This window comes from Ctenocephalides felis, unplaced genomic scaffold (genome assembly GCF_003426905.1).
Source record: "Ctenocephalides felis isolate EL2017-DRISC unplaced genomic scaffold, ASM342690v1 CF-g0.4_SCAFFOLD_01604, whole genome shotgun sequence".
Classification (NCBI taxonomy): Eukaryota; Metazoa; Arthropoda; class Insecta; order Siphonaptera; family Pulicidae; genus Ctenocephalides; species Ctenocephalides felis.
The window spans coordinates 12,162,326-12,188,795 of NW_020537758.1; the positions used below are offsets into that span (position 1 = coordinate 12,162,326).

Here is a 26,470-nt window from a genome sequence, read left to right on the forward strand (position 1 = left end):
GTTGTGGGCGCATTTATTGATTTTTTGGTCCATGTACAAAAACCCAAGCGTTGGAGAGATTTTTAAATAAAAAATATGAATTTAATGTAAATTATTTATTTTATAACTGAAATATATATATTGTCTAACATTTCATAAAAAATTGAGTATCTAATTTTTATACTAAATATTTTCAACAAGAATACTTACAGGATTATTAATAATTATTGCTAGAAAGCACAGTACTAAATATATGAATTTAGAACCTATTCTAAATTTAATTTTTCAGTCTATATTGATTTTGGTATCTAGTAATGTATTGCTAATTTTTACCATTCTTTTTTTTCAAATTTTTGAACAAAAGAAATTTAAAGGAGTAAATTTTTCCCTGTACTAAAATATATATATATATATATATATATATATATATATATATATGATAAAATTGTTTTTTGGGCATCCATCCAGTAATTAAAAAACAGATTTATTGAAAAATGTTATAGTGTTTTAATTTGTAAGCCTGAATTATTTGATTGTAGCACTGAAGATGGGTCAAATCAAGACCCGAAACGTATGTTCTCTGAATAAAAACATTTTTTAATAAATCTGTTTTTTAATTACTGGATGGATGCCCAAGAAACAACTTTATCATATTATTTCACCATCTGAAGAAAAACCTCTCGCTTTAAATATATATATATATATATATATATATATATATATATATATATAACTGTATATATAACAAATCTATTATTTTTTACGTTTTCTATGTTTCATTACCCGGTGTTAATAAAACAGTATTTTGTTCCATTCTAATTCCATCATTCGCCTTACATAAAACGCCTATTTGTGCCTCCATACAATATTTCAAAGCCGTATAATGTGATAACCGTTTTACAACAAAGAAACTAACAAATATTTCTATCAAACTCATCGCAGCGACTGCAAAGTAAAATAATTTCTCGACAATTGGACAAAGAGTGTATGGACTAAATAATATATAGCATATTAAAGGAAATTGTAATACTGTTGATATAATCCAAAATCCGGCCAAATCTGAGAGCTGAAAAGTGGTAAAATATAATTTACCATATCATGAAGTCAAAGTGAAATTTGAAATAATGAAAATATTAGGTGAATGTGGACTAATTTACCTTCTCTCGAAGATTGCCATTGTATCCCATAAATAGGCGTACACATTCGATTGAGATTACTCCTAATATCAAAGGAACCATTATGATTCTATGAATTCGGTTCAATTCATCAAACTAAAAAAAATTATATTAAGCACAATTTAATTAATATGATTTAAACTTAAAAAAATATATGAATGAATATTATTATATGGATGAATTATTTTATACCTTGAAGTATAAACAATAAATAGTAACAAATGACCAAATTGGTAGCAAGCGAACATTTACATAAAGTAATATTTGTAGAACAATACTTGTATGCACGTCATCTTGCAGCAAGCTTGGTTCTGATGATAAAAATATAAAATCCTTATTATCACATTATAAAATTTGTAAATATTGCTAAAATGATATTTTACCAAGGCTTTGTTGTCGTTTATATTTTCCATTCATTAGTATTTTGCGTTTTAACCACTTTTAATAATATTTGCTTTGATGACACTGTTTCAACTAACGTTCCCAGGGTAACAAAGTGTAAACATAGAAGATATTAAAATTTTATCAGTGTGATGTAATAAGGAGATAATGATTTTATTTTAAATTAAAAGAAAAAAATCACTTTTACTTCAATTTTTCTATTTATTTTATAAGTAGTATTTATTTTTTCTTACTTGCATTATTTTGTTTTCAGCCTCAGTATGTTTTATATTTATTATTGAAAGTGTATTAAAAAATGTATATTTTAAAAAATATATTCTGCATAATCATCTACAAAACTTTGTGAAAACAAAAACAAATACATTTAATGCGTTCACACATAAAACATAATGAATTTAATTATAAATATATATTATATTTACACAAAATTTATCTAACAACATTAATAAATTAATATATACATAACAAAACAAATCTAAAATATAAATTCTATATTTCGTAGTCAATGTTTTGAATTCCTATTAGTGTGCTACATAATCTGCTTCAACTATCATTTCCAAATTTCTTTATATATTGAAGGACTCACCGCATCCACAGGTACCTTTAATATTTGGATTATTAAATACAAATTCTGAGGATAACTTTGTTCGCACATAGTCCATTTCTGTTCCTAATAAAGACAGTTGTGCTTTTTTATCTATTATTACTCTAACTCCATCCTGCACAACTTCTTCGTCCATTTTTTCTTTAGAAACTGCATAGTCTAATGTGTATGAGAGCCCGTTACAGCCTCTTTGTCTAACACCAACTTTTAAGCCTATATATTCAGATTTTCCTTGTAATAATTCTTTTATTCTACTAACTGCAGCAGGAGTTAAAGACAAAGCAGCCCTTGTAGGTATTAATTTTCTTCCTTTGATTGCTTTCACAGTTGCTGTAGCTATAACCTTAGTTGCCATTATGATTGATTTGTTAATAAAATGTATGACATTATAAATATGGTGCAAATATTTAAGTGTTCATGTTCTATGACTTATTTTACGGGAATTTAATTAAAATTTATTTATTTCATAATTTTTGTTTGAATATGTAATAGAATGACATTAGTGTTTCCATTGAAGGTTATGACATTAGTGTTGCCATTGTGCAATTTCATGTCAAGTCTAATAACAACCCGCCAAATTCAAAAATAACTATAGAACAAATCTCTTCTTTTGCTTTTTTTTATTTTATATATGAAATAATATAATAAACGCACATGAAGAATCAAATTAAACACAAATTCAAAATCACATTCATTTATTAAGTACCTTAATTTACAAGTGCATGATAAACATTGACATAATTTTAAGCTGACGTTTATACATTTTATAGTGCAATTACTCAAAGCTGTTTGCAAATCAGACGTCTTCTGAATTGAAACAAAACATTTAACTAAACACTTGTATATTCAACATTACTTAATTACACAACAAAATCAATCATTTAAATATTGCTTTATTATGAAGTTCTTTGCATGAAAATACTGTACCGAACCAAAACATTTTACAACCTAGTCAACAATCAAATAATATACAACTAGATGATATTAATGATTTTATACAAGATTGCATAAGATGTCGTATAATACTTTGAAACATTAATAAAATATACAAATCATAAAATATAGAATAAATTCATCAATTTTTAAGTCATGATTACATAAAGAATCATATATACAAAAATAAATTATTATAATAAAACAATTAAAATTTAATAAATAATGCTTTAACAGCTATTTCTATTCTAATAATTTGATTGGTTCCAACTGATTGATGTGAATAAATGTTACATGTTTTCAAATTACAAGCCAGCTAAAATTATTCGGGGATCTTCAACTGCAGACTTGATCTTTCGCAAGAACATAACAGCCTCGCGGCCATCAATCAATCTATGATCGTAAGTGAGGGCGACGTACATCATTGGTCTAACTACGACCTAAATAATATTTACACATTAATACAAAAAATTGAAATTTATAATTTTAACAAAAACAAAATTTAAATTTATAATTTTAACTACTTACTTGACCCTTAACAGCAATGGGGCGTTCAAATATACCATGCATACCCAGAATTGAACTTTGTGGTGGATTTATAATAGGAGTACCCATTAATGAACCAAAAACTCCGCCGTTACTGATGGTGAAAGTGCCTCCATCCATGTCTTCAACAGTTATCGCACCTAAGTAAAAAACACAGTATTAGTCATTTAATAAGTTTAAGCATTATTACAAAACTTACCCTTTTTGGCTTTCTCTCCAAGTTCATTAATAGCAACTTCAATGTCAGCAAAATTCATGCTCTCAACATTTCTCAGAACAGGAACAACAAGACCTTTGGGTGTTGCAACAGCAACAGATATGTCGACAAAGTCACGGTAGATAATTTCACCTCCATCAATGACAGCATTTACAACAGGCTGGTCTTGTAAAGCGTAGGCTGATGCTTTACAGAAAGCAGACATGAAGCCCAATTTGATTCCATATTTCTTCATGAATCCATCCAGGTGATCTTTCCTAAATTGCATGATGGCGCTGAAATTAAAAAAAAAATAAAAATATTTTATTAGTTGTACATTTATAATTTATATTTATGGTGCATCAAGTAAGACCTCATATCAATTTCATTAAATGTTGTCAACATAGCATTGGTATTTTGTGCTTCTTTGAGTCGGGACGCAATTTTTTGTCTCATGCGGTTCATCTTAACACGCTGTTCAGTCCTGGTACCCGTAATTTCCTTGGTATAATCTTGAGGTGGCATCTAAAATGATAAAAATATTTTTAACACTAAAATAACAAATATACATTTACATATATCTACTTTTTACCTTGATAGTGGCAGTGTCAATGGCTTGAGCATGGCGCATGGCAGCGACTGGAATCTGGGCACTAGGTGCTGCAGGCTTTGGTGGTGCAGGAGGAGGACTTGTTGGAGCTGCTGCTGGTTTCGGAGGTGGTGGTGGTGGCGGTGGGGCAGCCTGTACCTTGGGAGGTTCCTAAGAAAAAAAATTACCTGTGATTAGAAGGCAAACATACACAAATTCTACTAATCAAATATTTCCTGCACATAAATTAGTAATAACTCCAATTATGAAATGATTGATGATTTAAGTATACAGCAAAATTATCATTAGCAGTAACACTGACCTTGCCTTTCAACCAACCCGGTAGAAGTTTCTTTAACCCCGATTCTTCCTCATCGCTCTTGTGTGCAAGTTATTGAGAAATAAGAGTTATTGTTAATGATAATTTTTATGCAATTTTTTTTTGATTTGGTGCAAGAACTCAATAAATAAAGACACAACAATCAAGCATAAAAGCAGTGTCTTCTACTTCCATCGATAGTTGTAGCATTTTAATTATAGTTACTATTATTAGCAAAATAATATCCCCCCTGCTTATTTTTACCTTTCTGACAATTATAGGTGGCTTAGGAGAAGGAGGCGGAACAGGTTTTGGTTGAGGAGTAGGTCTCGGTGGAATCGGCGGAGGTGGACCCGGTTGTGCAGACTTTGTCTGTCCTGGTCTATAAGGAGGCGGTGCAGGACGCGGTTTAGGTGTAGGAATAGGAAGTGGCTTCTTGACTGGAGGTGGTTTTTTAGCAGCCGCAGGCGGCTTTGCTGGTAATTGGGCTCTTGCAGGTGCTGGACTTGGCGCTGCAGGTCGTGTAGGAGGTTTCTGAGGAAGGTGGATTTCAGGTTCAGGAGGGAAAAGGACATATACATATGCATATAAATTACCCAGCTCGTTCAATACGATCGACGGTCTAGGTATTCAGCTTATGAATAAACTTCCACTCAATATCCGAAAATTAGCAAAAAATTTCATGCTTCCCTAGTTAAACTTTTTAAAGAATTAGCTTTTTATGACATTACTGAATTTTCTCAATTTGATTTCAATAAGTATTTTCTTGCATAATCCTTATCCTTATCTATGTAGTCTGACCATTTGATCGCCTGTACAACCATTTTTTTTTTATTGCTATTTTACTAATTTAAAATTTTTTACGGTTTTAAATGAGTATAACTTTCAACCTTGTGCAAGAATTTTGAGCTTGACTGGTGGTCAAATAGACTTTAACATGATGAACTTGATGATAAACATTGATTTTATGTTCGAATGCTTTTTTTTAGCTCTCTTTTTTCAGAAGCGAAATTCATGCAGCTACTATGATTATTATGAAATTACTATCCTTTTAATATTAACTATGAATAAGCTTGACAAGAGCCTGAAATAATATCTATTATATTGATTACAGCTTGCTTATGAATAAATAAAATAAAATAAATAAAACATTTTAGGAGTGCAATTTTGAAGCACTCAACTGATATCAATTAAATTTTTTACATTCAAAATTAATTTCATGCAGCATTTGAAAATGAATTGTGATTATAAAATATATATGTTATAGTGAGTTATATTGATCTAAAAATGATAAGCAATTCTATGATTTAATTTTTGTTACAGATAACATTACAATACAATTCTGAGATATAATGATGGATATAGATAAATCATCTCTTATCACCTTATCAAAAGTTATCTGAATTTATCATTGTGTATGTAAATAATTGTGCAAATATACTTGTATTAATACATATATACAAAATAACCATATTTATCTTTCACTCTTGTATATAATTAACATTCTCTTTGGCAAAAGAGAATTTTCAAAGAATAAATTAGCAAATAAATGAAAGAATAATTTCTCATATTTAATTTTTTACTCACTGGTGTTGGAGGTGCAGCAGGTGCAGCAGGTGCAGCAGCTGGCCGGGCTGGTGAGGCAGCTCGTTTAGGAGCAGCACCTCCTGCTGGTGGTGCAGCTGAAGTGTTCAGTTTGAACAAAGCCTGTCCAGCTTTGACAGTGTCACCATCTTTAACTAAGATTTCTTCAATAACACCACCTTCTGGTGCCGGAACAGGCATGGATGTTTTGTCAGTCTCAATTTCCATAACCACTTCATCGACAGACACATAGTCACCTACCTTTTTGTCCAACCTGGATAAAAAATACTTTTATAATAAATATATTTATTATATACTAATATATATATATATATATATATATATATATATAGACTATAGTCTATTTGTAGTATATAATTTATTGGTAAATTCAATGATATTTGAACTAATTTTAATATATATATATATATAGACTATAGTCTATTTGTAGTATATAATTTATTAGTAAATTCAATGATATTTGAACTAATTTTATGAGAAATATCATGGATATAATTTCTGAATCTCAACAAATAATTTTTTAATTATAAGATATAATATTCAACTTACTTGACATCGCCTTCTGATACAGAATCTGCAAATGGAGGTACATTAACTACTTTTGATGCATAAAAAGCTGCAGAAGAGTGCACTAATCGATTATGTTGAGGCCACTTCATTAACACCTTTGTTCTAATGAAAATACACTCTTAATATGATAATTTTGCGCAAGTAAAAAAATTTTCAGGTTAAGTACTTACCTAGGTATGTTATATACCTCTGGTTTGGCTAGTCTTAGAACGCATTGTTTGTGTGAGGCTTTAGTACTTAAGGCTGCTTTCAGAACCTACCAAATTGTAGCAAATTTAGTTACCCAAGTATGTTTTAAAGGAGTAATATTTACGACGTTACATAAGAAATATCACCAATACTTTACAATCGTACCTTTGAATTATTTGCCTCTACGAGATCTGTCGTAAGTCGTAAAACTTTTCGCGGAATGGTCCGCGATGAAATCGTCAACATTCCAGACATTGCGGCTAGATTTTCGCATGCACTTTTATTAAAATTAAGTACCCGAAACGATAGCGCTGTCACGTTACATTCATGCTAGGAACTTCAAAATTGTACAAAATTATCTAATACTGTGAAGGTAACGGATTAAGATCTTTCACTGACAGCCAGTGTAGCCAATATAAAAACGGAAACAAAAGATTAATACGCGCGAAATATGAAGTATGACAGTCTATTGTTCAAAAGCGAAACTTGCACCTTCGACAATAAAAAACTAGTGGGGCGCATGGCATCGTGCCTTAAGGTAAATTGCTGGAACTTCCCGTACCGTAATGAAATATTCGAGAAATTTTAAACGTTTTCAAATATATTATCACAAATACTGTAACTTTCATTATTTTTGCTATCTTGTTATATCTGAGCAAATCAAATGTAAATCATAAATCAATCTATCTCCAGAACATTAACAATCGTCGTTTCATTTCGAATTCAATTTCAAAAAAATACCTAAGTTGCCTAGTAGTTTACACAAAATTGAAAAAGTGCTCCTGTATAGTCAAAGTTTTATAGCAAAATAATCCTGTATAGCAAATAATTCTGTGCGATTTTCACTTATACTGTGCTTAGCTTGGTGGCATTTTCACATTTTTCAATAGTTTTCACAAAATTGAAAAAGTGCTTCTGTTCTGTTTAGTCAAAGTCTAAACGCATTTGGGTAAACATTTGTACCAGAGTGGCGCTTAGACTGTGCTTAGCCTGGGTCATTTTTTGAGTTTTTAATCCAAAATTACAAAAATATTTTTTGAAAAAAAAAATTAGAAACATTTTTTTATTCCGAACGCAATTATTTTGTTGAAACAAGCAGAATGTTATTAGATCATTCAAATCAGACGCTTCGTTCTCTCAAAAACTGTTTTTTTTTAACATTCAGCTCTGTATCTCCTAAACCGCTGGGCTTACCTTTGCCAAAAACTAATAACCACTCTTTCCCGTCATTGCAAACTGAATGTTTATTGAATCATACAAATCGGATGATCCGTTCTCTCAAAAACTCGATTTCTATTTTCTGCACTCTTTGCTCCATATCTCCATAACGGCTGGACCTGCCTTTGCCAAAAACTAATCAGTACATCTCCCTTTCAATAGGAATCGAATGTTTTTTAAACCATTCAAATCGGTTGATCCGTGCGCCCGAAAACGTGGGCGAAAAAATGCGGACATACAAAACACACACACACATCCATTTTATCTGAGGTATGCCAAAATGTTCAGAAACCTTCAAAACGTCGAGAAATGCAAAAATTTTCATTTTCGATTTTCGGCCCATTACTATAACTATATAAATATCTTATAAATATAATTTGATGTTCATATAAGAAAGCATGCACACTATGCGTGAAACTGGATTATTTATCTTAAATTTAATGTTTTTTGTTAAATTTCATTACACTCTTTTATATTTTGATCTTAAGATTAATAAATTTTCCTTATTTAAAATAAAGATGACTACTTATATGAAGTATATAAATGCTCATCTATTCTGGCTAAATCAACATTCAATCTAGGCTAAACATTAACATTTATCATAAAATATATAAACCAATTGAACTATTACATTTTATTTTATTTATAAAAATATAAATTATATTCTTGTATTTACAGTAGGTTATCTGTTATAATGAAAACTGTACAAAAGTAGTGTCAGGTTAACATAGATATGAATTTATTTATTTAAAAGAATATTTATTTTTTTATTTATTTAAAAAAGTGCTTATTTTTTTATTTATTTATTATTCCTTTGCCTCTTCTTCTTCTTTGCGTTTTTGGGCCAACATACGACGATAGTTAAGTTCTGCAGGTGGAATATAAGAATATTTAGGAATCTTAGGTAACGCCTGTTCCGGAAATTCTTCAGGAGGAACGATAGGTTCAGGCTGCATATTGCATAAAGGAATCTTTTTATTACCAGGACATGATGCGACTAAAGTATCACTAGATTTAACCTTCTCAAGCTCCTCTGTTACTTGTGGAGTTCTCAATTTCTTTAATGGTCTCAAAGGTTCTTCGGGTTGCATGTCTTGACGGATCCTAAACATTCCTTGATTGCACCTGACTTTGGTTCCTTCTGGTGCATAAATCTTGTCAATTACACCGGATACTGGTGAGTAAACGGAAACTGCGTAAAGATCTGTATCTATTTCCGCAACGATGTCTTCCTGCGTGACCTTTTCTCCGACATGTTTTCCATATCTGAAATTTAAAACGAAATTGAAAGCATGAAATACTTAGGACTGATAATAAATGAAAAACTGACATGGACAGAACATATAAACAAAATGAAAAGAAAGATAGGAACATTAACAGGGGCATTGAAAAGGAACCACTCTTTCGACAAAAAAATAAAATACTAATTCTTGAAACGCAAATAATACCTATAATTTTATATGGAATAACAACATGGAGCCAAACAACTAAAGCAAACTTAAATAATATACAGAGAATAATGAATAAAGCCATAAAAATAGCATATAATTTTCCTCATCTAACACCCACCAAATACTTACAGAGAGAAACAAATACTCATTCACTAAATAACATAATTAAAATAGATAAATGCAAACTAATACACAAAATGAAATTTAACCGAATTAACATAAATCAAGATATACATGAACACTACACTAGACAACACAACAATTTTCACATTGGACACAATAGAAAGAAGAATTTGAGAGAAAATGCCATATAGAGTGCTAGCAAAATATATAATGAATTGCCAAACGATATTAAGACCAATGATGACGATAAATTTAAAAAAAAAATAAAGAAATATTATAAGAAAATTAAAGACAAAGAAGACTGAAAAGTTATATATAAAGATATTTTAATTATATATAGTAATTATATTAATGAAATAGTCAACTCGGCCGAATGGCTAAGATCAAAGTGTAGTGCACTTTCGCAGGAGGAGTGGTACGAGCACTTAGGCGTTCCCACGGGATTTTCTACGTTTTCGTCAGGCGAAGACGTACTAGAGCAGATGCAGCAGCACCTATCCAGAGTAGACGAGTCGCTGCTGGCGCCATGGCAGAAGATCGACGCAGTCAATACCTTCATCGTGCCGCAGGTGGAATTTCATCTGAAGAATGGAAACGTGGCCAAGAAAATCCTGCACAGATTCGACAAACAGGTGAAGAGGAGCGTCAAGAAATGGGCCCACTTGCCGCAGAGAGCCAGCGCCGAGGTCCTATATCTGAGTTACAAAGAAGGCGGATTCAACATCCTACCAGCAGCGGTGTTGGCAGATATAGGACAGGTTGTACACGCCCACCGACTGCTGACATCAAAGGACAGGGCCACGGCAGAACTCAGCAGAGCCACGCTAGCAGACGTCGTCAGGAAACGTGTGGGACACGAACCCAACACGGAGGAGATCGTCGGATTCATAAATTTCGGAACAAGTGGCGATCTCGGAAAACCAGCGAATGACATTACGACGACGTGGTCGAGGCTCAGGACGGCAGTGCGAAGGCTGAAACCGAAGATTAACCTGCAGCTGGGATTGGACGAGCTAACCGTCGACAACGCGCCAGTGAGCAGGGAGAACGCAGAATCGAGCCTACGAGCAGCTGCACGACGGTTCTACAAGGAAAGATTACTCAGGAAACCGGACCAAGGAAAAGTGTTCGGGGTAACGACACAAAACTCTGCATCGAACCACTTCCTTAGGCAAGGCGGCTTCACCAGATTTGCAGAGTGGAAATTTATTCATCGAGCGCGGCTCAACGTTTTACCACTGAACGGGAGTCGTCCATTTGGCAGCGGCGACAAACGATGCAGAAGATGTGGACAGCACGATGAGACCCTGCCTCACGTCATCAATCACTGCAAGCCGCACTTGAACGCCATTACAAAGAGACACGACAGCATCGTGCAGAGACTGATTACGGCGGCAAAGAAACCAGCGGACGGAGCCCTATACGCCAACCAGCCGATACCAGAATACGACGGTCAAGAGAGACCGGACATCGTTATCATAGACAACAGAGAGAAAACAGCTGCGATAATCGATATAGCGGTGCCCTTCGAGAACCGGACCGAGGCCTTCCAGACAACTAGACAGCTGAAGAAGGACAAGTACGCCGCACTTGCTGAGCACTTTCGAGCCAAGGGATTTAGGACTACAGTAGACGCCTTCATTGTCGGATCTCTCGGCGGATATTGCAGCCGCAATTGGACCGCGTTAGCAGCACTCAAGGTCAATAAAAAGTATGCAGTGCTGATGAAGCGGCTGATGGTCTCCGACACGATCCGCTGGTCCCGAGATATCTACGTGGAACACATCACCGGACACAGGCAGTACCAGGACGCAGGACCCACACCAGCAGCTACAGCACTGGAATGAGTACCACTGGAATGAGGAACAGGACCAACCTGGACTCAACTATTATGATAAATGAAATATCTTAAGTCATGAAATATCTTAAGCTATCACTATATAAATAATAATAACATATTTTCTCAATTCAAGAACATCGTTAGATAAGATCATTAGTTATAAATGTGATATACTTTCCATATATACTCTTTGTAAAATAGCTTTAGGAATCACTGTAAATATTATTTACTAAATACATGTATTATCTGTTCTTATCAGCTTAGTATATATTATATGAAAACTGTTTTTCATAATCTCTCATACCAGGCACCTCTGTCTGACTGAGGTATGAAAATAATGTATATATGTAAATAAATAAATAAATAAATAAATTTAATAAGTCATGTATGACATTTTTCAACTTTTTACCTAACAAAACCGGTGCTATTTTTCTTTTCATCAAAATCTGGAGACCGTACGACAATATATTGTGCATCACCCTCGTCGCTGTAGGCCCTTTTATTAAACTTTAGTTGTCCCTGTGCCGTCTGTAGAATAAAATAAAAATTGATATAAATTAATTACAGATTTCATTTTTCATTACCATACCCGTAAGGCGACAAGGTTTCTAACAGCCAAAAATTTGAACATATTGAAAATACTTGAATTTTTTTGTAATTTTTACTTTTAAATTTTTATTTGGTTTTTTCTAAATGAATATATTTTTTTTGTTTTGTTTTTGGGTGTCTAGGATTACATATTATTATGTGATTAATGCACAGCATTCTAGGATAACGTTTTAAAAACAAATTTTGCAAAAAACAAAAATAAAATGTTTTTTGCCGTTAATTTGAATACCAAAAACCGTTATGACAGGTCTCTGCAAAAGTGTGACGTGAAGTTAACCCCAGATAATTGTCAGTTTTCCTGTCAATTTTCTTACTTGTTATGTCATAAGATAATGTAAAGTGCTACAATATATTTAATATATATCATTTAATAATTATGGCATCTAGTTACAAAGCTTATATGAGATTATTAAAAAAGTGGCCAATAGATAAAACGAAACGTGATAGGTAAATCAGTTTATTCACAATAAAAATATTTTAGGTTATGTTAACCCTATTCTTTTATATCCAATTTCTAGAGATCTTGGTAGATACCTCCGTGATAACGTAAAATCCTTTTTCGTACAAGGAGAAATAACCCCAGTCGACGAAGTCGACTGTTTAAAGAAAATAAGCGCTTTAGAACGTTTATCAGCAAATACATACTTCTTAAAATACAAAAGAGAGAATAACTCATCTTCAACTGGTTTAACATCTGAACAGTGCAGCCAAGTGCTCTCATCAGACTTCCTAGAATATTTAGAGAACGAAGATAAAGGATTCATTTCTAAATTGATCCCAGAAGTAAAACCTGCAGAAGCAAAACCCGCAGAAGCTTGAATCATAAAAGTTGTTAAGATGCACAAAGTTTCCAAAAGTATCCCCAAGAACATATTTTTTTCTAGTTTGGCAAATGTGTTACCAAAGCAATATGAACACCATACACCAGTTATGTCCAAAGAAGTTCTCAAAGCTCTTGCTCCAAAATCAGGTGAAACTATTGTTGATATGACATTCGGTGCTGGTGGCCATACAAAACAAATTTTAGATGCAGTGCCCAATATTAAAATGATTTGTTTAGATAGAGATCCTGTAGCTTATAATTTTGCAAAAGAACTCTCTGATAAATATCCTGGACAAATCATTCCTTTATTAGGCAGATTTTCAGAATTACCTGATTTATTAGCTTCTCATAATGTAGAATCAAACTCTATAGACGGTTTTCTGTTTGATTTCGGTTGTTCGTCCATGCAATTTGATGTGGGTGAAAGAGGATTTTCAATAAGTAAAGACGGACCTCTTGATATGAGAATGGATGGTAATCGATGTCCTGATCAACCAACAGCAGCAGACGTATTAGCTAGAGCTAGTGAGGAAGACATTGCTAAAATAATTAAAATCTATGGGGAAGAGAAACAATATAAAAAAATTGCACGTGCAATAGTTGATGCTAGATATACTTTCAGAAGATTAGAACGGACATCAGAATTGGTTGATTTAATTAATTCTGTTTGTGAGGATGAAATAAGACATGATAAACTTAACAGATTCAGTAATGTAGCTACCAAAACATTTCAAGCTTTGAGAATCTTCATAAACAACGAATTAAATGAAATCAATTATGCAATGTTATTAGCAAAACATTACTTAAAAATTCATGGACGTATGGTTACAATTTCATTTCATTCTCTAGAAGATACAATTGTAAAACGTCATATTATGGGGCACTTGGTTGAAGGTGTTGCAAACGCTTTGCCTTTGAAATTCTCAGATCCTACTGTAATTTATGATAAGTATATTTTGCAAAATATGATGAAGTCACCTTGGAAATCTTTATATAAACATGTATTAGTTCCATCAGATGAGGAGGTTGATATTAATCCTAGAAGTCGATCTGCAAGACTTAGGGCTGCCATAAAAGTAGAATGAATACTAATAACATAATACTATATTTGTGATTAATAGTATAAAATATAGATAGTTTTTATATAAACTTGTATATTATTTTTACCTTACATTTAAATCATTTTTATTAACACAAGAACACTTTAAAACAAACCCTCTATTTCACCAGTTTCTGTATTTAAATCAATATCATAAATACTTGGCCTTGTAGGAAGTCCAGGCATTTTGCTGATTTCGCCTACCAAGGGAACAATAAATCCAGCTCCGGCGGATAAGAACATATCGTTTATCACTAATTTAAAACCAGTAGGAGCTCCTTTAATTGCTGGATCTCCAGTTAAGGAGTTTGATGTCTTAGCCATGCAAAGAGGCAATTTTCCATAACCCTGAAAAAATATTAAACGTAGTTTCAAATTCAAATGTCCAATTTTCGCATTTTGTTATTTCTTAACTTACTTGGGATTCATATTTTTGTACAATTTCTTTGACCTTTGGCGATAATTCAACTTCTCCAGCTCCATACATCTCGCCAGCTATGATGTTCAATTTCTTCTCGATAGATAAATCGAGGTCGTACAATAGTTTAAAATTGTCGGGTTGTTTGCTGGCGTCTATTACAGCATCAGCCAGGTCTAGGGCTCCTAAACCACCTCGGGCCCAATGATCGCATACAACTGCACGGAATGCCCCATTTTTCAAAGCTGCTTCTTTCACCAAAGCTACCTCTTTGGCGGTATCGTTACTAGAATAAATTACAAAATTTTAAAATGGGATCGTAGTAAATTTTATCGTTTTATTAGTTTCTCCCCATCTAACTGAAAAGGGGTGCTTTCATATGATATTTGTGAGTTATTTGACAAAAACCAAAAAAATGTCTCAAATTTTCTAATAAATGCTGAAGAAAATGAAAGGTCGAATTCAATCGCGTTTTATTCAATAAATTTATATCGGAGTGTATACAGCTGTTGGCATGGGATCATAGTAAATTTTATCTAATTTCTCCCTATCTAACTGAAAAGGGGTGCTAAAATTCTTGATCAGTTTTTAATTATTCAATTTTAAGGTCATATTTTACCTGTGAGTGTTAATAGCAACAACTACTGGTAGACCGTGCTTCACACCGTTACTGATGTGTTTGTACAAGTTTGGCAAACCTTTTTCGAGTAGTTCTAAGTTTTCTTGTGTGTATTCTGGTTTAAGTGGAGCACCAGGAGTTACAGCAGGGCCTCCTCCGTGCATTTTAAGGGCTCGAATTGTGGCAACCAGAACTACGGCCGCTGGACGTTCACCGGAGGCACGACATTTGATGTTGATGAATTTTTCCATTCCTGGAAGAAAACATGTTAAATTGCTTTAAGTGGCCTACATTAATCATGTGATGGACTTTTTAAGGATTTTTTGACCTCCACTCCCCCTTTGGTGATATTCAAAATTATACCCCCGCCCTTAACTCACCAAACATCACGTGTAAAATTGTATTTTAAAATTTTTTTTGAAAACGTTTGGATTTAACACAAAAAATAGGTAAAAAAATAAATACACGTGATATCTTACTATACACCTCACTTTCTCTCTCACGTGATATTTTGTAATTTTTTGTCAAACCTTCCTTACCCCAAAAACCTAACGTGTTCAATGAACGCCCCTTAAGAGGATATTCTAGTCTAGAAGTTTTAAAAAAATCGTTTTTTTATGAGTTTATTCTATGGATGTACCTATATCGGATCCGAAACCAGCTTCAGTCACAACAAAACCATCCTTTCCGACCAATTTTAAGGCTATAGAATCTGCGACAATAGATGAACAACCATGTGCTATATTCGCAAAAGGTCCTGCATGAACCAGAACAGGGGTTCCTTCTAAAGTTTGCATCAGAGTTGGTTCCATTGCGTCTTTCAAGAGCACCAGCATTGCTCCAGTAACTCCCTAGGATAGAAATAGTTATTTGACAAAAACCAAAAAATGATCCGAATTTTCTATTAAATGCTAAAGAAAATGAAAGATCGAAATCAATGTCGTTTTATTCCAAAATTTTGTATTGTAGTGTTTAGAACTGTTGGCATGGAATTGTAGTAAATTTTATCTAGTTTTTTCCACCTAACTGAAAAGGGGTGCTTTCATATGATATTTATGAGTTATTTGACAAAAACCAAAAAAAATGACCCGAATGCTCTATTAAATGCTAAGGAATATGAAAGATCGAATTCAAATTCATATTATTCCAAAATTTTATATCGGAGTGTCTATAACTGTTGGCATGGAATCGTAGTAAATTTTATCAATCTGATCTCTACCTCAAATTTGTATTGATCTTACCAAATCATCAGCAGTGACCGGATTTCCCTTCTTATCAAAAGCAACGACCATTTTGGCAAGACGTTGCTTCATATCTTCCAAACTTGTGGCTAAAGCTAAAATTGCCATTATTTCACTGGCAACAGAAATTGCAAAACTAGTTTCGCGGGAAAAGCCCTTTTCTGTAGGTGATTGCCCTACAGTAATTTTGCGCAGGTAGCGATCGTTCAAATCCATTACTATAAAAGAACAAATGGAATATGCAGTACCTATCACCAATGGATAAATTGTAAAATGCATTGAATAATATTTACCTCTGGTCCATACAACCTTGTTAGGATCTATATCTAGCCTAGCAAACCTGGTTCTTTCTTCTTCAGTCAAAGAATCAGGATCAGTTTTATCAATATTTAGTCTTTTCAAACGTCGGAGTTGAATTGCAGAGAATTTCCTCACGCCTTTAATCCTAAAAAAGTACAAAAAAATGTAAACAAAATACAATATCTAAGGAAGTTCATCAATGATTATAAGTTAACTTACTTGGGAACTAGACGGTCATAAAGAGCTTGATCCGTTTGTGTCAATTCGTGGAAAATTCTTGTATCCAATTGAGCTGCCAATAAATTATTTGCAACTGTTACTGCGTGAATATCACCTGTTAAATGCAAGTTGAAATCTTCCATTGGGATCACTTGGGAATATCCACCACCAGCTGCTCCTCCTAATTAGAAAAAAATACATGTACATGTCTTTTATTTTGGAAATCTTAATTTTTTTAAGTATCTATTATTACCTTTGATTCCAAATGTTGGCCCTTGAGAAGGTTGCCTCAAACAGGCAAATGCATTCTTTTTACGATGAGCTGTAAGAGCTTGTACTAATCCAATCAAAGTGGTACTTTTACCTTCTCCCAGAGGAGTAGGCGTTATGCTAAGGGATAATAGATATATTTATTAATCATGATGAGATATATACTTATAAAAAACGATTTAATAATTTTCATACCCTGCGACGACTACATAACTTCCTTTTGGAGATTCTTTAAGGCGATTTAAAACGTTAAGAGAGATTTTCGCCTTTTTACTTCCATACTGAGATACTTCATCTGTGATAAGACCAACTTCTTCAGCTAGGTCAGAAATGTTCTTGGGGTCTTGCGATCTAGCTATTTCTATGTCACTAAAAAATTGAAAATGAATATTTTGAAATTTTACGAGTTTTTGAAACAACATAGATGATAAAAATGAAAGACCTTAAAAAGATATACGTTAAATTAGTTTTAGACCAATTTTAAATAACTATGACCTCTATTAGGGATCAAATGAAGACCTTATCGATTAATTTAATCAATTGTCGACCTAAAAACTACTCAATAGCAGCCTAATTAATTATTCTATTAAATATATCCTTCATTACCATATCTCATGATACACAAACAAAAAACAAGTTCTTGCTTGTGCATTATTTCTAGAATGTAGGTATTAGTAAATAGTAGTACATACTACAAAATGCAATTCATACAGACAGCAATTCATTTCCAGACAGAAACTTGTAAATAGAATTATGTATCAAATGAATATCTTTTGTAAGAAAAGAATGCTATACAGAGATAAGCGCTGTCGGTAATTCGATAATATCCATTTTAGGAAATAAGATAAACAATAATAATAAAAGATAAATATATGATAAGAAATTTAACTTTAGAAGCATGCATATATTTAACCAGTTACTTTGGATGACGAATATACTCGTCATGGCAAAGTGGCAGAATTTTGTGTGTTGACGAATATTTTCATAGATAAATAAATCTACATGTTTCATTTATTTAAAAATTGAATTACTGTGTATTAATATATTAATGATTAATAATATTAATCATTTTTATAAAAATGATAGTAAATTAACAATTGTTAATTCACTATCATTTTTTTTAATACACAGTAATTCAATTTTTAAATAATAGTATGAAATAAAAATAATAGTATGAAATAAAAGTAATATTTTGGGTTTTCACCTATAATTAATTATAGGTGAAAACCCAAAATATTACTTTTATTTCATATTATTTATTTAACAAATTAATTTTGGTTGACGAATATATTCGTCATGGCAAAATGGCAGAATTTTGTGTATTGACGTGTATATACGTCATGCGTATAAAACCATGACCAAATTTTAATTTTAATAACTCAAGTATATTTTTTGCCTTAAGGTAAAATGCCACTCACATTACTCATTTTATACAGTCAATCTAAAAATATGCAAAAGAACCCGATATTTCACAATATAATTTGTTTTTGTAAAAAAAATCAAATTAAATAGCAAAGGTTCACTGTTTTCAAACACTTGACGAATATACACGTTATTACTCAAAATTCTGCAAATTCTCTATGACGAGTATATTCGTCAGTCGGTTAAAATAAATGTTATGAAATAAAATTAATATTTAGGGTTTTCAATCACTACAAGCCTTAAAATATTCTAAATAGCAATAACGTTCACTCTTTTCATACGATTGCCTCAAAGCAAATTGCTGGAACTTCCTGTACCAAAAATTTGAATTAGAAAAACAATTACTTCGAAAAATTTAGATTTTTTGAGAAACAAAAAATTACTTTTTTTGAAAAAAAAAATTTTTTTTGAACAAAAAAAATATTTTCTTTATTTTAACATATTTTGGAAATTCTGAACTTTTTTCAAAGCAATCGTACTGCTTTAACTGCATAGAGACGAAATATTAAAGCGCGTAAGCGCCGCGTCGCCGTCTAACGGATGAACAGACCCCATAGGAATGTAAACAAAATTTATACTTATTGTAAAAATCTCTATAAAATATAATAATAATTTGATCTACATATGTCTAATGATCATTTTTGACCGTCAAATGGCATTTTTTTTACTTTTTTCATTAGATCTCCGAAACCGCTAAACCTGCCTTCATAAAAATTTGATCAATTCTTCATCTTGTCAATACAAGTAAAATGTTTTTTGAATTATTAAAATCGGACGCTCCGTTCTCTTAAAAACTGAATTACCATTTTTGTCACTTTTTGCTCCGTATCTTTGGAACGGCTAGACCTGCCTCCGCCAAAAACTAAACAACACGTCTCCTTATCAATATGAATCGAATGTTCCGAAAACGTGACTAGAAATTTGTATCCATACATACATACACACACACACACACACACATCCATTTTTTCTGAGGTATGCCAAAATGTTCAGAAACCTTCAAAACGTCGAGAAATGCAAAAATTTTTAATTTCGATTTTCCATTGGGATGGGCCATTACAATAACTTACCCTACGGGAAGTTAATAAATATTATGGAGTAAAAATAATATTCAGGGCTTTAAATCACTAAGCCTCGAAATATTCTAAATAGCAAACGTTCACTGTTTTTATATGCTTGACGAATATACACGTCAATACTCCATGACAAGTATACACGCCAATACACAAAATTCTGCAAATATTTCATGACGAGTATATTCGTTAGTCGTTTAAATAAATATTATGAAATAAAAATATATTTGGTGTTTTAAATCACTATAAGCCTCAAAATATTCTAAATAGCAAATGTTCAGTTCTTTTATACGCTTAACGAATATATACGTCAATACACAAAATCCTTAAAATATTCTAAATAGTAAACGTTCACTGTTTTTATACACTTGACGAATATACACATCAATACACAAAATCCTGTCAATACTTCATGACGAGTATATTTGTCAATCGGTTAAAATAAATATCATGGAATAAAAATAATATTTTGGGTTTTAAATCACTGAGCACTATGTTTTTAATTAAATCGTTTTTTTTAATATCTGTGCATAATGCAACTACACAGTAATTCAATTTTTATTTATCTATGATTGTTACCTGGGTACGGGCGTCTTGAGGGCGAGCGTCAGCGGTTTGAATGCCCAAGCCATGTCGACTAGCCGGTCTACGTGTCTTCGTGCTGACTGCACCGTGTTTTGCATCAACATAGCCACGGTCATCGGGCCGACCCCACCAGGCACCGGCGTTATGTGCGAGGCAACCAGACGAGCCTCGTCGTAGGCGACGTCGCCGACCAGGCGCTGGCCGCACTTCTTGGTAGAATCTAAGTAATGGATAATGATAATTAACTATAGTATATATTCGTCAAATGTATGAAAACAGTGAACGTTTTGCAATTTAGGTTATTTTGAGGCTTGGTGATTTAAAACTCTGAATATTATTTTTGTTTCATAATATTAATTTTTAAGTATAGTGGTGTATGGCATCGTGCATTAAGGCAAATTGCTGGAACTTTCCGTACCAAAAATTATTTTGTTTAAAAAGATACAATTTATTTTTAATCTTCGAAAAAATTTGACTTTTAAGGAATTTTAAATTTTTGAAAAAAATTGACATTTTTGGAAAAAACGTTTTCATTATTAACTTTCCGAAGGAGAAGCTTATGTTTTTATCAAAAAATTCGAATCGCTAATTTTATTTTTTCTCGACATTTCAAGTCATTCTCAATCGAATGAGACCAAAGTTGGAAAAAGTATGTGTGTTTGTATGTAAGCCGATTTTTGACCTTTCATCGACTTTTTCTCAAAAATGGCTGAACCGATTTTTCAAACATTCAAAAGGTATTCGATTTTGAGCGACCATCAGTTAAGCTGTTTATTAAGAATTAGCTGAAAAGTGCAGTATTTTTTGTCATCGTTTTAGCCAAAAATCCTGAATCGATTTTGAAAATTCAAAACCCGTTCGAAAGATATCGATTGGAAATTGAGCTAATTAGTTTTTGGTAAAGATCGGACGGGCCGTTTTCTTGTAATTAACTACTCATTTTTTTCCTACAATTTTTTTTTTGAATCACGACAGATATCATGGTCCTACAGTCTAAAACTCTAAAACATACTAAAATATTACGGCCCTACGACAACTTATTGTTTAATTTCAAATATTCAAACAGCGTTTTTTTGTGTCTGTTGAAATTCGACCTTTTATCCACGTTTTCTCATGGTTTCTCAGAAACGGCTAAACGGATTTCAAAATTTTAAAAGCAATTCGATTAAACTCGATGAGGACTTGTTTTATTAGTATTGAGCGACCATCGGCTGAGACGTTTCTTTAGAATTAGCAGAAAAGTGCAAAATTTTTCATCCGCGTTTTATCCCAAAATCCTGAATCGATTTTTGAAATTCAAAATCCATTTGAATAATATTATTTGGAAATCGTGTTGATTAGTTTTTAACAATGTTTCTTCGTAAAAAACGACGTTTTTAATGAAACTTTTTGCATGGCGATAGAGTACATGGTCTTAATAAACGTAGTAAAATATTATAGTCATACAAAATGTGGTATAGTTAATTATAAAAATTAATTGAAATTTAGATTAATTGACTAAATGTATCAGCCACGTATTCGATTTTCAATAAAGTGTAATAAATTTTTTTTTACAAAATTGAATAATCTGCAATAGTTTTTCTCATTATTTTACAGCAACTCGGTATATTTATTTATTAATATATCTATTTCTCATAGATTAAGACGATTATTTTTCCAAATGTCTTGAAGCTTATGCAACTTGCCTCAAGACAAAATGCTACTTACAATTTCTTTAATTTTCCATTAAAAAGCATATTTACTTTTCTAATTATTTGAAAATCAAAAAAGCTCACTTTTTATCTTTATAACTAAATTTTAATTATAAGCTCATGGAAGTGTTTGATTAAAAACTACTTCATTATTTTTATAAGTTATATAAATGTAGTTTTCATCTTTTTCTATTCTTCACTTTTCCAATTATTTGAAAGTCGAAAAGCTCACTTTTTACTTTTGTAACTATAAATTGTTAACCAAAAGCTTTTGGGAGTGTTTAATTAAAAAATAGTTCATAATTTTTATAAATTATGTAAATGCCGTTTTCATCTTTTTCTATTCAAAAAATGCATACTTCACTTTTCTATTGTTTGAAAGCCGAAAGAGCTCACTTTTTACCTTTATAACTAAAACATTTTTAATCAAAAGCTCATGGGAGTGTTTAATTAAAAAATAGTTCATTATTTTTACAAATTATAAAAATGCCGTTCTTATTTTTATAGAAGAGAAAAAAAATCTATTCAAAAAATGCATACATCACTTGAATTATTTGAAATATTCACTTATTTGAAAGTCGAAAAAGCTCACTCTTTACCTTTGTAACTGAAAAATTGTTAATCAAAATTTCTTAGCAGTGTTTAATTAAAAAATAATTTACAATTTTTACAAATTATAAAAATGCCCTTGTCATCTTTTTCTATTCATATACGTACTATTATGTTTAAAGAGTTTCATGAGTTTTGATAAACTTTGAACTTGTATATAAATATGTGATAAATATTGTGACGAATGAAACTTATATCAACAATAACATAAAAGTAAGGTCTTGAATTTAGAGCAAAATATAGATCAAGTTTAAAATGTAATATTAATCATATATATATATATATATATATATATATATATATACTCGTATATATATATATATATATATATATATATATATATATATAATTTACCTGGTATTGCGTTAATTCCACAATCAATAACAACTGCTCCTTCTTTGATCCAACTTCCTTTGACCATTTCAGGACGTCCAATACCGACGACTAAAATATCTGCTTTTTTAGTCTATCGTCATCACAAAAATTAAAAAAACATATTTATAAGATACAGATAATAATGATCATCGCTATTAAGTAATTAAAAAATATCAACTGAATACTCCGGTTACTGCCTACAGTCTCAAATTTCATATTCAAAGTAGGGACTTTAGTAAGAGGCTCTTACTTATTTACTAAGAGCATGTATTAGAGATTTGGAGATATGCTTATTTAAAGAGCTATAAAATTGCCAAGACAATGAGTAATATATTTTGATTTTATCAGAAAGGATAGAGGTTCTCAAACATAATAATCTTGGTTACAAATTTTGCAGAACAACATATCCATAATTATTCAATTAATCATAAAGTCACCAATTAGTAGCACGATATTTTTTCTTAAATTAATTAATTATGCGTTGAAATATATAGTCTATGTGAGAATAATTTTATTGAAAAACCTATTTGAATATGTGTTTTGTTATTTTAATTAATTTCTTTAGAATTGCATAAAAATCTATTTTCTTAATTATGTACAGAGATCGTTATAACGAGGTATAAATGTTATAAACTTAAGTTTAATATATGATTTAATCAATCGTATACGCTATTGTTATATGAAAAGAGTGGATAAAAGGTAGAATATAAGAAACAATGAATGAAACTTCACTCGTTGCAGATACTTTTAGTGTTGCCAAGATTAATAAAAAAATGTTTCATATGAAACAATGAATAAAGAAATTCAATGTATCTTGATTCCTATTTTTAAAGCGGGAAAAATATTAGGTAAAGGAGCAAGATAAACATACAATGCTATAAAGCTTACAGTATAAATAAAATATTTCTGTTAAATATATAAAAGAGTGCGAGTACAGAAATTTATTAAAATTTCTCCTACCTGTTCAGGTAAATTTGCAGTTTTCGAATGGCAGACGGTGACAGTGGCGTCAGCCCATTTTAAAAGCTCGCTGACGGGGGTACCGACAATTTTACTACGACCTAAGACAACGGCATTGGCACCTTTGATTTGGACGCCACTGCGTCTAATCAACTCCATACAACCGTTGGGGGTACAGGGTAGAAAACCACCCATGTCGCCCACTGCGACACGTCCTTCGTTGACTGTGTTCAATCTGAAAATGATAAATAATTTTAACTTAATATTTAATCATTGGATCTGGTTTGGAACTATTTCTTTGGGTCTGGTTTGATATAAAATTCAGACTTAAAAAAAATTGTATATTTTTTATATTCACCCATCTACATCTTTGCTAGGAGAGACAGCGTCAGTAACAAGATGAGAGTCGATAGGATTTTCTGAATCCAAAGGCATCTGAACAATAATACCATGTACATTTGGATCTGCATTTAGACGAGCCAATTTGGCCAAAAGTGCATATTGAGTGGTACTTCTTGGTAACTGGACATGCTCTGCTTTCATACCAATTTCTGTTGCAGCCTAGTAATAATAATGAAAGACACACCGCATTTTTTTCTAAACTCGAAACTATAATGCACTTACCTTAATTTTCATCCGAATATAAACATTGGAATCTTCCCTTCCACCGACTTGAACAATAGCCAATCCTGGACAAAATCCTGGTACTTGTTCCTTCATACGAGACACCTGTTCTCGTAATGATTCCCGAATTTCTCTAAAAATAGAAAACGTTTTGATTTAAATATTTCCTTATTTTATTATTAAAGGGCACAACTAGTGTGAAATTTTCAAAAAATTGAAAATTCGATTTTCCATATTGCGATAGGTTATACCTTTAAAAATAACATACCAAAATTTCAAATCGATATCTTAAATAGTTTTTGAGTTACAGCCATTTAAAGAGTATATATATAGTATATAGTATAACGATGATTTAAACTTTAAACGCGTTTTTCTCGAAACAGCATTTTTCGAATTTGCTGCAGCGATTACTCAAAAACAAATGATCCGATCACTATCAAATTTTTTTTACATGTTCTATATATAGTTCTCCGTAAAATAAACTATCGATTTTTTGATCGGATCAAAAAACGAATTTTGGCAGTCCAAAAACGACCAAAATTTTGGATAAATTCGACTTTTTTTAAAAAAAACGCTGTCATTTTGTCAATTTTTGATTTTTTTTCTTTATCGTAGTTCATTTTACAGACAATATTATCTAGTTTAACGAGAATTGTTTTTTTTAAATTTCATCCACGTAGAATGCCGGAATCACTGCAGCAGTGAAGGGCCTTTTTTATCGCGCCGTTGGAGATTGACGATAACTTAAAAAATATTTAATTTTTTTCTTCAAAAATTTTACTTTGTATTCTTAAAACATGTATAAATATACTCCTAAAATTTTGAAATGATTGATAGAGTAGTTTTTTCAATATAAATTCCCAAAAATCACCTTTTTTTAGGCGGTTACACTAGTTGTGCCCCTTAATATATCAACTTTTTATTATTATTATTACCTGGCAACCTCCGTTCCCGACAAAATCTGTCCACGTGCCATTTTCCGGTCTCCGTTTTGTAAATCTGTATGAAAATTAGATTTTTCATGATTAGTTCCGTTCACTACCGACATTTTCCAAGTTTTAAAAAATATTGGAAATTTTTCAAAGATTTGCACAAGCCGGAGATACGTTTGCTCGTATAATTAAGAGCAAATTGACTCAGAAACATGCTAATGTTTTCATGCACCGTTGAAAAAGATAAGCGAATATTTACGACGATGCTTTTTTGGAGATATTGTCGAATTTTGGCAGGGGACTTGACTAGTTTTATTGACCTGGGACGAGATAATAAGTCACCTTGTGAAGGCAAATATATTGATGAATTGTGCGAAGCTTGGGGCTGGCAACAATTTAAAAAAAAAAATTTGGAAAAAAGTTCTATTTTTTGAATTTGAAAATTCATGTTAAATTTGCAAAACTACACTATTAAAAAAATTATACTTGTACTTAAATTAATATAAACATTAATATTATGAAAATGAAATAGCACCAGTTAAAAGCTGAGGAGCTTTCAGAGGAAAGCTGATGGAGATCAAAAATTAATTTTATTTATTTAAAAAAAAATTGCTTAAAAAATAAGCTTATAATTTATTTATAATTTTTGTTGAATGTTTTATATAATGCTCCTTAAATTTGCTAAAAATTGCTAAAAACCAACTGTTGTTCCATACCTTGTGCAAATTCACTTAAAAACTTTGATAAAACTATTATATAAAATCACTGCTTTTGCTCCGATCAGATAAAGATCACTGCAGTTGAATCAATATATGTATTTTGAATATAAGGTTACAAATTAAAAAAAAACATGCATCTAGAA

At 31.6% G+C, this 26,470-nt stretch overlaps 8 protein-coding genes across 8 annotated transcripts in view; 4 read left to right on the plus strand and 4 right to left on the minus strand.

Annotated features, from left to right (window-relative positions):
* Positions 1 to 748: 748 nt before the first annotated feature.
* LOC113373373 (transmembrane protein 17-like) lies at positions 749 to 1,571 on the minus strand. Its single transcript, XM_026613676.1, has 4 exons — positions 1,538 to 1,571; positions 1,347 to 1,465; positions 1,137 to 1,250; positions 749 to 1,045 (listed from the first exon to the last, which is right to left on the minus strand). Exons 1-4 carry the CDS (start codon positions 1,569 to 1,571, stop codon positions 749 to 751), a joined length of 564 nt encoding a protein of 187 aa, XP_026469461.1.
* Positions 1,572 to 2,065: 494 nt separating this feature from the next.
* Positions 2,066 to 2,642, minus strand: LOC113372980 (iron-sulfur cluster assembly 1 homolog, mitochondrial). The gene has a single exon (XM_026613319.1). The coding sequence runs from the start codon at positions 2,513 to 2,515 to the stop codon at positions 2,123 to 2,125; it is 393 nt and encodes a 130-aa protein (XP_026469104.1). The 5' UTR covers positions 2,516 to 2,642; the 3' UTR covers positions 2,066 to 2,122.
* A 685-nt stretch (positions 2,643 to 3,327) lies between these two features.
* On the minus strand, positions 3,328 to 7,449 carry LOC113372258 (dihydrolipoyllysine-residue succinyltransferase component of 2-oxoglutarate dehydrogenase complex, mitochondrial). Its single transcript, XM_026612582.1, has 9 exons — positions 7,273 to 7,449; positions 7,089 to 7,174; positions 6,898 to 7,020; positions 6,331 to 6,601; positions 4,428 to 4,595; positions 4,209 to 4,360; positions 3,839 to 4,131; positions 3,622 to 3,779; positions 3,328 to 3,533 (listed from the first exon to the last, which is right to left on the minus strand). Exons 1-9 carry the CDS (start codon positions 7,360 to 7,362, stop codon positions 3,399 to 3,401), a joined length of 1,476 nt encoding a protein of 491 aa, XP_026468367.1. The 5' UTR covers positions 7,363 to 7,449; the 3' UTR covers positions 3,328 to 3,398.
* Positions 7,450 to 10,381: 2,932 nt separating this feature from the next.
* LOC113373374 (uncharacterized protein T26G10.4-like) lies at positions 10,382 to 11,746 on the plus strand. The gene has a single exon (XM_026613677.1). The coding sequence runs from the start codon at positions 10,382 to 10,384 to the stop codon at positions 11,744 to 11,746; it is 1,365 nt and encodes a 454-aa protein (XP_026469462.1).
* A 908-nt stretch (positions 11,747 to 12,654) lies between these two features.
* LOC113373252 (ubiquinol-cytochrome-c reductase complex assembly factor 2-like) lies at positions 12,655 to 13,204 on the plus strand. The gene is made up of 2 exons (XM_026613552.1): positions 12,655 to 12,795; positions 12,867 to 13,204. The coding sequence occupies exons 1-2, from the start codon at positions 12,725 to 12,727 to the stop codon at positions 13,165 to 13,167; spliced, it is 372 nt and encodes a 123-aa protein (XP_026469337.1). The 5' UTR covers positions 12,655 to 12,724; the 3' UTR covers positions 13,168 to 13,204.
* Positions 13,153 to 14,271, plus strand: LOC113373249 (probable methyltransferase-like protein 15 homolog). The gene has a single exon (XM_026613548.1). The coding sequence runs from the start codon at positions 13,186 to 13,188 to the stop codon at positions 14,254 to 14,256; it is 1,071 nt and encodes a 356-aa protein (XP_026469333.1). The 5' UTR covers positions 13,153 to 13,185; the 3' UTR covers positions 14,257 to 14,271.
* Positions 14,272 to 14,355: 84 nt separating this feature from the next.
* LOC113373247 (C-1-tetrahydrofolate synthase, cytoplasmic-like) lies at positions 14,356 to 25,675 on the minus strand. The gene is made up of 15 exons (XM_026613546.1): positions 25,612 to 25,675; positions 24,677 to 24,809; positions 24,411 to 24,613; positions 24,053 to 24,287; positions 23,072 to 23,183; positions 20,412 to 20,637; positions 17,533 to 17,706; positions 17,321 to 17,457; positions 17,068 to 17,248; positions 16,842 to 16,993; positions 16,549 to 16,766; positions 15,948 to 16,158; positions 15,308 to 15,560; positions 14,689 to 14,974; positions 14,356 to 14,618 (listed from the first exon to the last, which is right to left on the minus strand). The coding sequence occupies exons 1-15, from the start codon at positions 25,650 to 25,652 to the stop codon at positions 14,376 to 14,378; spliced, it is 2,805 nt and encodes a 934-aa protein (XP_026469331.1). The 5' UTR covers positions 25,653 to 25,675; the 3' UTR covers positions 14,356 to 14,375.
* Positions 25,676 to 25,820: 145 nt separating this feature from the next.
* The window catches only part of LOC113373376 (dihydrolipoyllysine-residue succinyltransferase component of 2-oxoglutarate dehydrogenase complex, mitochondrial-like), a 3,634-nt gene continuing 2,984 nt past the window's right edge, over positions 25,821 to 26,470 (plus strand). Inside the window, 1 exon segment of the mRNA XM_026613678.1 lies at positions 25,821 to 25,841. Within this exon segment, the coding sequence (XP_026469463.1) occupies positions 25,821 to 25,841 (21 nt within the window).

Bases quoted from the DNA above. Each gene is read 5' to 3' on its own strand.
- LOC113373373 (XM_026613676.1), bottom strand. From the start codon at position 1,571: ATGAATGGAAAATATAAACGACAACAAAGCCTTG. The intron at 1,466-1,537 runs GTAAAATATCAT...TTTTATCATCAG, and splicing joins TAAACGACAACAAAGCCTTG to AACCAAGCTTGCTGCAAGAT. The intron at 1,046-1,136 runs GTAAATTAGTCC...ACCACTTTTCAG, and splicing joins ATGGCAATCTTCGAGAGAAG to CTCTCAGATTTGGCCGGATT.
- LOC113372980 (XM_026613319.1), bottom strand. From the start codon at position 2,515: ATGGCAACTAAGGTTATAGCTACAGCAACTGTGAAAGCAATCAAAGGA.
- LOC113372258 (XM_026612582.1), bottom strand. From the start codon at position 7,362: ATGTCTGGAATGTTGACGATTTCATCGCGGACCATTCCGCGAAAAGTT. The intron at 7,175-7,272 runs GTACGATTGTAA...ACAATTTGGTAG, and splicing joins TAGAGGCAAATAATTCAAAG to GTTCTGAAAGCAGCCTTAAG. The intron at 3,780-3,838 runs GTAAGTTTTGTA...TTTTTTACTTAG, and splicing joins TGGAGAGAAAGCCAAAAAGG to GTGCGATAACTGTTGAAGAC.
- LOC113373374 (XM_026613677.1), top strand. From the start codon at position 10,382: ATGCAGCAGCACCTATCCAGAGTAGACGAGTCGCTGCTGGCGCCATGG.
- LOC113373252 (XM_026613552.1), top strand. From the start codon at position 12,725: ATGGCATCTAGTTACAAAGCTTATATGAGATTATTAAAAAAGTGGCCA. The intron at 12,796-12,866 runs GTAAATCAGTTT...TCCAATTTCTAG, and splicing joins GATAAAACGAAACGTGATAG to AGATCTTGGTAGATACCTCC.
- LOC113373249 (XM_026613548.1), top strand. From the start codon at position 13,186: ATGCACAAAGTTTCCAAAAGTATCCCCAAGAACATATTTTTTTCTAGT.
- LOC113373247 (XM_026613546.1), bottom strand. From the start codon at position 25,652: ATGGCACGTGGACAGATTTTGTCGGGAACGGAGGTTGCCAG. The intron at 20,638-23,071 runs GTAAATTATATA...TCCATTACTTAG, and splicing joins TGGAATTAACGCAATACCAG to ATTCTACCAAGAAGTGCGGC. The intron at 17,458-17,532 runs GTATGAAAATTA...ATTATCCCTTAG, and splicing joins AGTTATGTAGTCGTCGCAGG to CATAACGCCTACTCCTCTGG.